Source organism: Melozone crissalis, unplaced genomic scaffold (assembly GCF_028551555.1).
Source record: "Melozone crissalis strain CALT ecotype California unplaced genomic scaffold, PUWL_Pcris_2 ptg000038l_1, whole genome shotgun sequence".
NCBI lineage: Eukaryota > Metazoa > Chordata > Aves > Passeriformes > Passerellidae > Melozone > Melozone crissalis.
In genome coordinates this window covers 6,742,538-6,755,751 of record NW_026535816.1, presented here as the reverse complement: position 1 = coordinate 6,755,751, position 13,214 = coordinate 6,742,538, and the positions used below count along the sequence as shown (strand labels likewise).

The 13,214-nt window shown below is 38.4% G+C and overlaps 1 protein-coding gene across 2 annotated transcripts in view; it reads right to left on the bottom strand.

Moving 5' to 3' along the window:
• Positions 1-13,214, bottom strand: part of CSTF3 (cleavage stimulation factor subunit 3) — a 47,971-nt gene that overhangs the window by 30,318 nt on the left and 4,439 nt on the right. For both annotated transcript variants that reach the window (XM_054283728.1, XM_054283729.1), the window contains exons 2-3: positions 9,136-9,237; positions 8,911-9,006 (exon numbers count right to left, since the gene is read on the bottom strand). In XM_054283728.1, coding sequence (XP_054139703.1) covers positions 8,911-9,006; positions 9,136-9,237 — 198 coding nt within the window. The remainder of the gene's footprint in view (positions 1-8,910; positions 9,007-9,135; positions 9,238-13,214) is intronic.

The following is a 13,214-nucleotide window of genomic DNA, read 5'->3' as shown; positions in this document are numbered from 1 at the left end:
CCAGTGAAAGGAACCCTGCCAGACTAAAGCTCTCAGGGTAGGGCCTCCTGCTCTGATGTGGTATGAAGGAAATATTTCCTCATGGAGGAACCTGGCTGCACTGGCAGGCTGTGCAGGGACACTTCCCAAACACACTGCTGGGAACTGAAACTGTTCATTACTGCAGTGCCATGGGAAAATCTTGGGAAGGGCTCAATTGACAAAGCTGGTGGAAGGAAAACTGCAAGCTAAGCTTCCAAAAGCAAATGTGTTACAAAAGCAATTTTTTGTGAACTTATTCACTGTCACTCATCTTCAGCTTGTAGGAATTGTATATTAGAAATGCTTAACACCTCTAAGTAGCAGCAAGCCTATATTTAAATTAAATTCCCATCATTCCAGCCCCTGCTGCATTAACATCAATAGCAAGGCTGCTTGGACCTCAAGCTCCTGCATGCTGTAATGCAATTTTCTGTGATCCAACATGAAAGAGTAACCTACAGAGACTAACTAAACCATGTCTCAGGCAGTTTAAAAGAAATTCATTCAGAACTGTTCCTACAATATAAGGCTCATCACAGGCTGTTAAATGTACTTGCACACTTTACAAATGCAATACCATTACTAACCAGCAGCTGTAACTGCATAAACACAATTTAGAGATAGCAAGAATACCAGATTTTTTCTGCAGTAACTGCAATGTTAAAAAGTCTGTCAGGGGATTAATTTGAGATTTATTTTTTAGATCGAATCAGTTCCATTTCAATACCAGGGAATTTCCCCCCCAGTGCCCTTGCTGCCCCATCTGAAATGGTCAGTACAACTGTGGCACTGCAAGAACACGTCTGAGCTGTGCAGTGACAGCTTCTTGCCAAGGCCTCCTGGGCCTCCTCAGCATCTGAAAGATGAACTGCAAGCACACATTGCAAGATGCAGCATCCAGCAAGAGCTGAGATTGACAATTCTTACACTGAGTGACAATTCTTACACTCCTGCATCTGCCCATAAAAACACACAAACACAGGACTGGGATGGCTAGGTAGGAATGGAGAAAAGGCAGGCCAATATTGGGATCAAGACAACAAAAATGAAGAGGAAATCCAGCTCTATCTTCCCACTCCTCCACACACAGCACCAAGGCATGTGTTTGCACCCAGGCTGAAGCTGCAGATAATAAAATCCTTTTCACTGAAATTCGAAATATATTCTACATACATTATTTTTCTAAGTACTTATACACTTTTAGGTAGCCTGAGTAAATTACTTGTAGACAATTTGCACTGATAAGCTCACCCACTCCTATCCTACTCTATGATTTAAAAAGAACATTATGCTGTGTGACCTTATAATCTAAACATATATACACACACAAACACAGATGCATATGCATAGTCTGAGAGATTCCTCAGGAATCCACAGGCATAGAACCTATAGTAAATCTGCATTTAACCATAAAAGTTAAAATAATCAAAATCCTAAATGAAGAGTTTGATGTTTAAATGCAGCTCCACTGAACACAATGAAGTTAGCTAACAGGCTAACTTCATATCTGTTTTATCTGCAGGACAGCAAATATACAACTACACATCTGCCACCCATTTCTGCAAATCTAAATTTCAAACTGAGAGTTCATTTTTATTTTGTTTAAACAGTAAAAACTGTGTTTGAAAACCCATACTTCGAGGGTGAACAACAGCTAAAGGAAGTTGACTTTGTCACAGTCTGGACATGGAAAATACTATAAATTGAACAACTAGGCATTATTTTAGTCCAATGCAAGACCTGAAATGTATTTTAAGCAATGTATTCATTCTCACAAAAACCAGTACAGAAGTATCAATTGTTTATAGCAAGAATGTACAGTCATCTCTTGTTCTAGTTTCACACACTGGTTATTTCTGACTATCTATTTCAAGCACTGACGCAAAGCATAAAGAACTGGACTGAGTATCTTGTCCTCATTAGAATCTCAAAGTTTCATCCAGATATATTATAGGAATCGAAGGAGATAAGACACTGGATCCTCCATCACAATATTAAACTTCCCAAATTAGCTGATTGAGAGGAATAGTTTGAATTAAGGATAAAAAACTAGGTAATTTAAACATATGTACGAGCTGCTTTGCTGGGTGAAAGCACAAGTGAAATTAGCACACATCCTCAGCACACTAACTCTTCTCCTTTTGGAGGATGTCAGAGGTGTTACAGCTCTGAAAGCCTTGAGCCCAGCCCTGTGTGCTCAATGAAATGGGGCAATTCAAGATTAATGCACAGCCCCTGGCACGGGCGTGTCCAATCTGCTCTTAAGGGAACAGGGACAGCCCAGCTGAAGTGAGTTCACACTGCAGATTAACAGTGAGGTCTTGTCTCAAGATGCAACAGGACCCCACTCTAAAGAAGTTATTACTGAAAACTGTGCACAAACTCAATTAAAAAAGAACACCTTTCTACTTATCTGTCTATCCTCAAAATGCTACATTCATGATGTTCCAATGAACCCCAGAAATGCTCCCATGCTTTTGTATTTCTCATTACCAAACCAGCTAAACCCCACTACAGATCAGACTGAAATTACTCAGCTTATTAGAAATAACAGAATGAGAAAAATTCTATAGAAATAATAATTTCTAATTAATTATTTAATTACAAATTAAGATTTCCTCATGTGTAGTTAACTACACGTACATAACGTGCACAAAGCAAATGCTACCTGTGCAATGTTACACAGTTACGGACCAATGGATATTTCTTCTCCCTTTTGAGTTGCTTTATGTAAGAAACAAAAAAATCACAGGATGTTAGGTACACATGCCATTGCAGAAATCCAAAACTGTCACTGGATATGGAGCACCCATCATTCTGAGGCCACTGGTGAGAAAAATCAAGAACAAAACAAGGAGGAAACCCAATGCACTCCTGTAAATGAAGACCAGTGGTGCTAGGAGGACGCAGGAATGCCATGAGGAAGGACTTGCTTCCACAGAGCTTCCAGCTAAGAAAAGCCACTGGATTTCATCCCAGCTATGACTCAAAGCCTTCCCACAGTCTGTAAAGACATTCTGCAGCAAACAGTCACACAATATTTTATGTAGTAGCACTAGCAGAGAAGGTTTAACAGAAAGTGTTCTCTCAATCATCATGTTTCTCAAAATCTGAATAAAGATCAGGAAACTCAACCGGCTGGCAGCTGGAAGAGATACAGAAAAGAATCAAAAGATTACAATTCCAGTTTCCCTGTCCCAGGCAGATGGAGAACCAGTCCATAGCAAATACAGCATACACAAGAAACCTGGTTTTACTTCTGGTTCTTTCAGGTTCTGACATAAGAAGCCCAAGTTCGTGCCTGACCTGACACTCAGATTCCCCCTTCAAAATATCAAAGAATCAACAAATGACTTCAACAGAAGAAAGCACACCAAAAGTTTCACTGTCCTCGTTACACCTGGAAGTGAGACTTCAGAAGTGTTGTGAACAAGAGCACACAGCTAGCACAGCTAACAGGGAGATATTTCTGTTGCCCCACATGGAAAGAATACAACAGAACAGGAAGCAGTTTGTGTTTATTCACGTGTAAATAGCAACACACTACAGAAGAGGGTTCAGAGTAATCTCTTCATTAGGCAGCACTTCCACTTCAAAAATGTCCTAAACCTTCCCCATAGTATTTTTAATGATCAAATACAGCAAATAGAATGATGAAAAAACCCACTAGTGTTGTACTGCATGCACCTTCCCCAACTACAAATGTCAGTATGTGGGCAATTTTCTGATATTACACAGCTTGTAGGAGCAGGGGAACTATGCAAGATGTAGACACACCTGTATTGACACTTGGAGCAGAAGAGACAGGAAAAAGGTGCATTCACCTTCTAGTGCAAGTCTACAATAATCACACAGACAGAACAACATTTATTAACAGGAATGGAACAAGTCCACACAGGAATAAGAAAAGATCATAAATAATACAGTTGTCAAAAAGATTGAAAATCTCAGACTGAGGCAGTCAAGACTGTGCAGTGTGGGTATTTGTACAGAGCACCTGTACAGCAGTTTCTCAAAGCAGGAGATTACCATGAGAAATGTGGCTGGCTAGTGGGGTGGGCTTGGATTATCATGGGGATGCCTTCCATTAAGGAATTCACTAAGATCAGCAGGTGATACACACAATATATTCAGTTGAAAGTACCACTAAACAGAATCTCAGGCAAGAAACCTATTCTACTTTGACTTCTGATCACTCCAACTTCATCCTGACAGAAGGCAGTTCCCATTTTTCCCCAAGCAGAGTAATTTTGGTGATAGGTACAATATTCTCCTTTCATAAGCAGACTAAAGTAAAACAGGGGAAGAAAATGCTTTGAAGAAACACAGACATTTTAAACAAAAACAATCATTTTTCTAAATGGTTTTATTTACATTTTTCATATACAAGTATGTTAAATGATACATTCTGACTAGTATCCACACCAGTGTGAATTAATTACATGGATTAAAGCTACTGATGTATTGCATATGATGAAATGCAAAACAATCAACCCTAAGCTGTGGTCCCACCCCCTGCATGTGAGATGCCTCAAACAGCATCTGTTTGTTACCAAGACATTTAAAATTCAAAATGTCCATATGAAATAGAAGTTATCTAAACAAATGTATCTGGTTGCATTTCTTTAGGACAAGCAATAACACAGGAGTCTTGCAAAATTCTCAAGACAAAAAATACATATTAACAGCCAAACCTCTTACATGTATGTTACCAGCTTTGTATTTATTGTTTCTAGACTTGGGCTACTTGTCACAACTGTTTTCTGGATCTGATTTTTTATATCTTTAATTATGGCAACCTTTCAACCCCTATTAACAATGTTCAAAGTGACCAGGATATAAAGGTAAAAGCTGTGGCGTGAACTGGCCTGAAGCATTCAGGACAATTACAGAGGAAAGTTTCCATTCAGAGTAACTGGAACTAAAAATTCCTTAATCATAAAAAAAAAAAAAAAGTTGAAAGTATGTGAATACAGTTTAATAAATGTGCCTAAGAGGATTTTCAACCTGGTGATTTCTCAAAGGAAACTAGCAGAGGAAAAAAAGGCAACTTCAAAAGCTTCAGAACTACTGAAGTATTTAGGAGACTGGTAAAGTAAATGTTCTTTCATGAGCATGAAAAGCATTATCAGGTCTTTCTGTATCTAAAAGGTGGTTCAACCAAAGTGACAAAGGAAACAGCAACAGACAGGTGGGCCTATGGGATCACAGGGTATTAAAGTGGATTTATTTGCACATTTCTGTAGCACCTTTTAGGCAGGTGCCAAAAGCACTTTAATCACTAGAGCAGCCTCACAACAACCCTGTGAGGTAGGTAGGTATCTGTTAAAGAACAGGTTAAATAACTTACCCAGGGAGACACAGCACATCAGCAGAGCAGGCTAGAGTCCAGAGCGTGTGATCTATGGATTTAATGTTATGGCACAGTGGGGCTGACTTAGGCACTCCTTTATACAACTGCCATTCAACAGAGCCAAGTTTCTGACAGGAGGTTTTTATGAGAAAGGTTATCAGAAGAAAAGTGTGCTTTAAGTAACTACAGAAAAGAAGATTTTGGGAAGAATAGCACTACTGTTCCACTTCCTAAATTTTAAGAGATGCAGAATATCAAGTTAACTATTTTGCTTGCTTAAACACTTATCAAATCCAAAACTCTACTTAGATGTTCAAATATTACGACCCAAAACCAGCTGTGAACTGGGAGTTGTTTCATCCACTTATATCATTTCTAACTCCTGCAATTCTTCTTTGAAGGTCAGAAGAAATAAGAATCAGTGCAAGAACCCAAACTTGTTTCAACAATTTCAACTTTAATGGTGTAATTCCCATTAACAAACTGTCAAAGCATGCTCTTCCTAACTCATGTCCTTGTTCTACTGACTGCCTAACCAGTCACAATGCAGAGAGCAAAGCACATAAACCAGTGCTTGGCACACAAAATGCTCAATGTGAAGTATTTGGTTACTTGAGCATGCTCTGTGTACCAGGTGTGGCGAGCTGGATGAACACTGAGTGCTGAGCACTGCTCCCCACTCTATCCCACCAGGGAACACAGTCACACACAGAAAGCACAACAGTCAGCAAGCTGAACAAACACAGCCATAAAACCCAGAGGCAATCACAGCAGCAAGGCCTGCACTTACAAGTTATACATTACAGAAAGAACTGGCACGTGCACTTTTTGTGCAGATAGTTTATCAACAATTCCTACTGAAGACTGGAAGTGACTAAAGAGAACACATTTGTTAAGTCAGACAAAGGGGAATTTAAAGCCTTCTAACAACTTTGAGAGTCCAGCTGTTTAAGGGCTAATTTCTTTTTTGTAAGGCCCTTTTCATAACCCTCACCCTGGCTCATCTTGCAATATACCACAACTAAGGAACATTTTCCAGCTCTGATTTATGTCTTGCAGAGGGCAAAATTCTCTAGTGAAAGACAACCTGGCAGAAAAGAACTCCCACTTCCCTCCCCCTGTCTGTCTTTCTGGGATGCAAAGAGAAAACGTTTTCATGTTAAAGAGTAAAATCCTTTTTTGACATCAGATGACTGAAGATTTTACAAGTTTCAGATTTCAATAATGAGGCAGCAAAAGTAAATTGAAAGCAGTGCTGGAGATCTACCATGGGTTTATTTTACTAAGTCATGGCTAGAAAGTTATATACTTCTAAACAGCCCAAGAAAAGTTTTCTAGCAGGAGGAGACTACTAAAATTGCCAAGGAAAAGAACTTTTGGAAAATACTTTCCTCATATTCCTTGCACGACTTAAGGCTGCAATAAAAAGAAGCCTGGACAGAATTCCTCCACTCAGCCTTCAAAAATTAACTGAAATCTTTAATTTAACCACAGGGTCTAAAGAACATTTGATAAAGCATTTTGATTTGAATTCACCCAGATGGACTGCACAAATGATATGCAACTGAAAACAACAATGACAGCAGTGCCCAATTGTGTGAGCATATCTGTTTTTAGAGAGGAATTTGGAAATAAGTTATTTCAACTTACAGCTAGGTATGCTCACATGTGCTTTAAAAAACCAGAGAAAAGCATATTGCTTTGTTTGGAAATTGGCCACTATCACTTGTAACATGCCACTGTAAACAGGGAAGTTGAAAATTAAGTCATAACTGGGATTTAAAAATTTGGCTGTTAAGATAAAAGATAAATTTCTGAAAACTACCTTCTTACATTTCTTTCAAATACAACCCTCTTCAGGTGTAGCCTCTACCAGAAATCCACAGTTCCTATTTTTGTTTTGAAGAACAGAACTCTATATTCCATTTCTCTAATATCTGAAGTGTATTAATAAGCAGACACACAAGAACTGGTGATGGTTATGATAATTCTTTCCCTCTCAGAGTTACCTTGTGTTCCCTGGTACCCATAACTGCTGAGGTGCTGATCTGCTCTCCTTGATGGAACAAGTAAAAAACTCTGCCCTAGACTGATCCAAGTTTGCCACTGTTAAGGTTTCTAAATACTCTTAATTCTAAATTAGGGGAGGTGCTGTCTGTCAGTTCATCTCTGAACGTGGTTTAAGACAGGGAGCTTTACGCTAACAGCAGGACTGTCTGCTGAAGGATGCACAGTGTGGTACTGGCTTTCTGAAATGGCCTCACTCAACCCTTAATTTGAGGCATGAGAAAGGTAAAGGTTTTAAAAACTGCAGAATTCAGGCAATTTAATGAAATTATGAAATAAGATTAGATTCTAAAAACTAGAACCTGTAGCAAAAATTTCAGGGTACTCGTGTACTAATGGATTTGGCTGCAGGGTTCGAAAAGGAAAAACTTGTATTTGTATGTTAGTCCATTTGCAATCTCCCAAACATGAATAAACACCAACATTCTAACTACTGCTACAAACAGGATAGTGAAAACTCCAGATATTTAATTTGGTAGCATTCAATTTAGATGGCACTCACTATTTTGCACTGTAGCATCTTTCTATGAACTGCAATATAAAAAATTCTGCTCGATTCCTACGATCCCAATTTTCTGTATCTTCAAAATGTACTGCCAGACATTTCTGGATAAGTAATTGAATGTAAAATAAGATATGATAACTATGCAATGAAATTTCACAGCAAATGGAAGAAAAAGCTCATTTCTCATCTACAGAACACAGGTCCCCACCCCTGAAGTTCAGCATATAGAAAATCTGTCTCAAGGAAGATGTGCAGCCAGAGGATGCCCACGGAAATCATGTGTATTAGTAATAAATACCAGCTACAGAAAGGAATCAAACCAAAATGAACACCACCACCACCCCCTCCATGATTATACAGGGAATTTCATGGCATGTCATTAGAGACAGTTCACTGACCAATGCACCTAGTGATAAGTCTTACCCAGTTATGGAAACAATCACAATTTGTTGGGATTTTTAAAAGCTAATGAGTTGGGCTAATGCATTTTCATTCCAGAAATTAGCTTCCATCCCCACACCCTCCCTGCAAACACTGTTCACAGAAACATTCAAATCCCTAAGAAAGCAAAAAAAATAAATAAATAAAAGAACCAAATATTCAGAGAAAGTCACTCAAATAAGTTTGTATGTGTAAATAAAAAAAAAATTCTCTAAGTAAATGACACGGGAGGCAATAAATTGACACGACAAGCAAATAAAAGGCTAAAGCACTCCAATACCATTGAAACAGTTTTAATGTTGTTGCAATTCCATTATGCAACAATCATCAACTCATGAAAGACCCAATACTTTAGAATTCATTTTAATCATTCCTTTGTACCTATTTTACAAAATAAAGGCAAGGCATATTTAAAATCCCCTTTCCCCTAGATATTATGTGCCTATCTTATTCATGCTTATAAAAATAGAAACTTAAAATCCTATGAAATGTTATGTAAGAAAAAAAATGTAAAAATATTAACCTCTGCTTCAATGTACAGTTTCCAGAATCTGCCAGAACTGGGGAACTGGGCAACAAGGCGTTCATAGGTCTTCCGTGCTTTGTCTATAGGCTGATTCTAAAAATTGAAAATCAAAATAGCATTTACAGAATTATGATTCATGTCAATGAATATGCTGATTTTACTCCAGAACCAAATAGTGTGAGTGGACCATAGATAAGGAAATGTAATCCTATATCACTAAACCTGTGCCTCTCGAATGAGAATGCTCCAAGCGTCAAGGTCATATGGATTTTCTTCTAGTTTCTTTTCAGCTTTCTTCACTTTTTCTGGGACATATTCAGCAGTCTAGAAAAATTAAAAAGAAGACATAAGAGATCACAGGCAGCGTTTAAAAAGTTCTGTCCCACCTACACAGCCAAGCAAAAGAAAACATTTCAACAGCAGAATATTTTAAAATGCAGTTTCTAAACTGGAGAAGAAGTTGTCCCAGGAAGATAAAGCACACTCAGCACAAGTTCTACAAGTTCTGGACATCGACCAAGATGTCAGACTGAACCAACTCAATGTCTCTAAAACACAAAAACAAATTTGAGTTTGCTGGAATATTTACCGCACTATGAATTTTAAACATTTTTACCAACCTGCAACTTTAAGGTGTAAAAAGTAAATTCAGGCCAGTATTTCTATCACAGAGCTCAGGCAAACAAATCCAGTTTATCCAGGAGTCACTGTGGACTTGGAGAACAGAAGGTATTGGGTAGCACAGGTTTAACAAGCAAAGCAGGAGATGATGTTCAGCAGAAACACACACACACCATCCAAGCACGATTCCTTTGTTCACTTTCTGATCTCTCAACCCTACAGATGCTCTCCTGTAGTTTTGGCCCTAACATCACCTTTTTTTTAAAAACACTCAGACATTTCTGATTGAAGTTTAAAAGGTTTTTTTCAGGCTAAAAGCTGTACCAAACTGACTGCAAACTTTTTAATGCCATTACTTTCAAACACTTTTGGAAATAACTTGCTTTATGATTTTCAGGGTTTTTTTTCCTAGACCTAACACTGTTAGCACAAGTAGAATAAAAAAATTACAGTGTGAAGATCACATACAGACACCTTAAAATATATGCTTGTTACAAGCCTAAATGAACTGAAGCTTATTAGTTAAGCCTGAAATATTGTTCTGACCTCCAAAGCAGTCACTAACTTTGAAAACCTGGCTCATTTTTAGGCAGGCAAGAGCAATACAAAACCCACATCAACTAAATCCTTGCCTCTGGGAGATGTAACAATAGTAACCTTAAATCATTACTGTAAGACCTTGCTGGTGAAATTTTATAATTTCAGTACATAATTCAAAATATTCATCTTTAATGTACCGTGCAGTGTGACTGATTTATAAAAAATAAATTATAAAACTTGCAGAAAGTTCTAAAGAAAAAACCAAACAACCAAATTCTGTCATTTGCTAGAAGATTATTTCAAGGAGTTTGCTACACTAGTTCTGAATATTTTTTAGCATCACCAGTTTTTGTGTCAGTCCCACTAGCAGGATATAATTCAAAGCATATCCCTTTAAATAGATCACTTAATAAAACTAGTTATAAAATGGGAAAAGGTTCAAAAATATTGCAGAACTGTTAAATGGACATATCTGATACTGCAGATATACAATAAAGGAAAAAGAAAAAAAATCAGTAGGCTAATTTTATAGGAGGCTAAACACCAGTACTTCTTTTGATTCACTTTTCAAGCAATTCTTAACACTAATGCAAAGCAGGGTAGCTTGGAAGGCAAACATCAAATCCCACATTAAACTCTTCTAAAATTAATTTGATTTAAAAAATCAAAGTAGCACTAAGCTGTCAACTCTGAAACAGTAAATTTATAAACTGCCATATGAATAGTTTTACACTCCTAAGTCCATCAAAATTTGGATTCTGTAGTGGTTCAACTGACACAAGCTTAAGATGTAAAACAGTATAAAATATGTAGTGGTTTTATTTCTTCCCAATTGACATGCATAAACATTATTCAGCTTCCAGAAGCTGAAATTTCTGCATTTTAAAACTATATCTGTAAGCTACCCCTCCAGGTGACCCAAAACCGAAATGTTGCTTATTCAATGAAGCATTAATTCAAATACACCAACATCAGAGGGAAATTTCCTTGTCTCACATAAATTATTGTGGGTACATGAGGGAGAAGGGTCTGGCTGATGCAGCATTAATGTCTGCTACTACAAAAGGACCCCACCCACAAAAGCACAAGGTCCTGCCCTCTAAGTACTGACTTTTAAACAATATTAAACAGAATGGGCCACTGAGGCACCTTTCAGCTATTACATCAGTAGCTAAGTTGTGTTTCCTCAAATCTTTCCAGGTGACACAAAAACATCCATCTCATGTTAAGACTTCCAGGAATTTCATTCACCTATGCAGATACAGGGTCATAAACTCAAACTCAGAAAGAGCTCTGGAAAAAATAGATGGGGATAAGATGCACAACCACAGCAATACTACATTAATTTTGTGTATTTGATACACGAATCAAACTGTGCGAGAAGCACAATTATTTTACTGGAAAATCAAAAGGACTGATTTTTTAAGTTGGTAAATAATTGTTCAGCAGCAACAGATGAAGTTCCCCATTCAGTTGTACAAGACAAAAGACAGGCACTGTACAGAATGGAAAATAACTCTGTGATCAGTTGTGAACTGGACTGCCTGCACTGCTGTGCCTTAGGTCCCTGTGCACCTCCAGACACCTCAGGACACTGCACTGCAGGCACAGCCATGGCCTGGCTCCATCTCTGCATCTTCCCAAATAACCACTCCTAACTCCCTGCAGGAATCAACACTCAGCATTTTCTGGACATTTTGCCAGAGCTGGGGGTGTGAACAAACACCCCTTGTGAGGACCAACACCTACAGCAACACACAGCAAAACGGAACCACGAGCCTGACTCTCAACCTAACTCAAGCACAGGCAGGAAAAATGTGATCCCAGCTTCTAGAGTTTATGTGAACTGCAATTTGTGCTGGCAGCTGCTGCTATCACAGTTCAAGGGCACACAGAAATTATCTATTTCTCATTGTAGTGCTTGCACAACAGCCAATATCCAAACTGGGAACATGGAATTGCTGGGTGTTCACTGCCATTATCCTGCCCCTAGATAAGCATTTCCAGGGAAGCTCATCCTGTTGCAAGCCACTTCAGGGAGTTAAATCAGCAGAAAAATAATCCTGTTGGAAAAGGGATTCACTTTCTAATGGTTCAATCTCCTGGTTTCAGGATCAGATGCAGCAAAAAGGACACAAAACCATTCAGGACTCCAGCAGCCTCAACTCAGACCAGCTGAAATACCATCCAGCTGAACCTAACCAGATACTGGCTTTTAACTTGTCTTGGCTTTAACTTTTCTTTTACACAGACTGTAAAAACCCTTTTCCCTCTGCTTTTGTTAACTCTGTGCAGTAGAGCTCTACATCATCAGGATCCTATCCCATGAGCAACTCTCTGAAGGTCATGGAATTATTTTAGCTCTCAGGGTTTTCTATAGATTACCACCACCTAGTCCAGCTCACAACCACCCTTTTATTATTTATACACTGCCAAACAGCAATAGAACTGAAGTCTCACAGATATCAGAAGTATAAAAAGATCTTTCCAAAATCTCAAGAGACCTAAACCCACATTCCTAGGAAGGGATCAAGGAGCTCCTTCCCACAAAATCCATCAACTCCACAAAACCCAATTCTGAAGTCATAAAGGATGTCTGAGGGAACAAAACCAGAGGAAATAAAGTTCACTTTTACTATTTGCTTATTTATCAATCATCTCCAAGGGAATATTCTTGGTTTATATTATATTCCTAAAATCAACAGTTTCCTCAAGCCTCTCAAATAAATCTTCATGATTCCAAGCAAAGTGTCTAAGAAAACACCTAAATACCTTCAAATTGTTTGCAAAGCTAAATACATCCAGTAGTTTAAGGCATCCTCCTGTTTCCACAAAAGGATCCTCTGCAGTGGAAAGTAAATAAATGTGTTTACAACACCTGCTACATCCAGGGAGTGGCCAGCTCAAGATGCTCTAAGAACTACCACTAATGATGAAATAAGAACTTCTACAAACCAAAGAAGGTTTTTCTGGCAGGATTGTGTGGGTTTAACATCACAGGAGGAGCTGTTGTACACAAAAAGGCAGGAATTGTAGTGGCTACTTCAGTCAAATTGCTGTAATAGCCAGAAGGAGCTTTCTGGCCATTCAGACACAGCCAGTTTGCTGCTTTTGCAACTTCAGCACAGCCTGAACTGTGA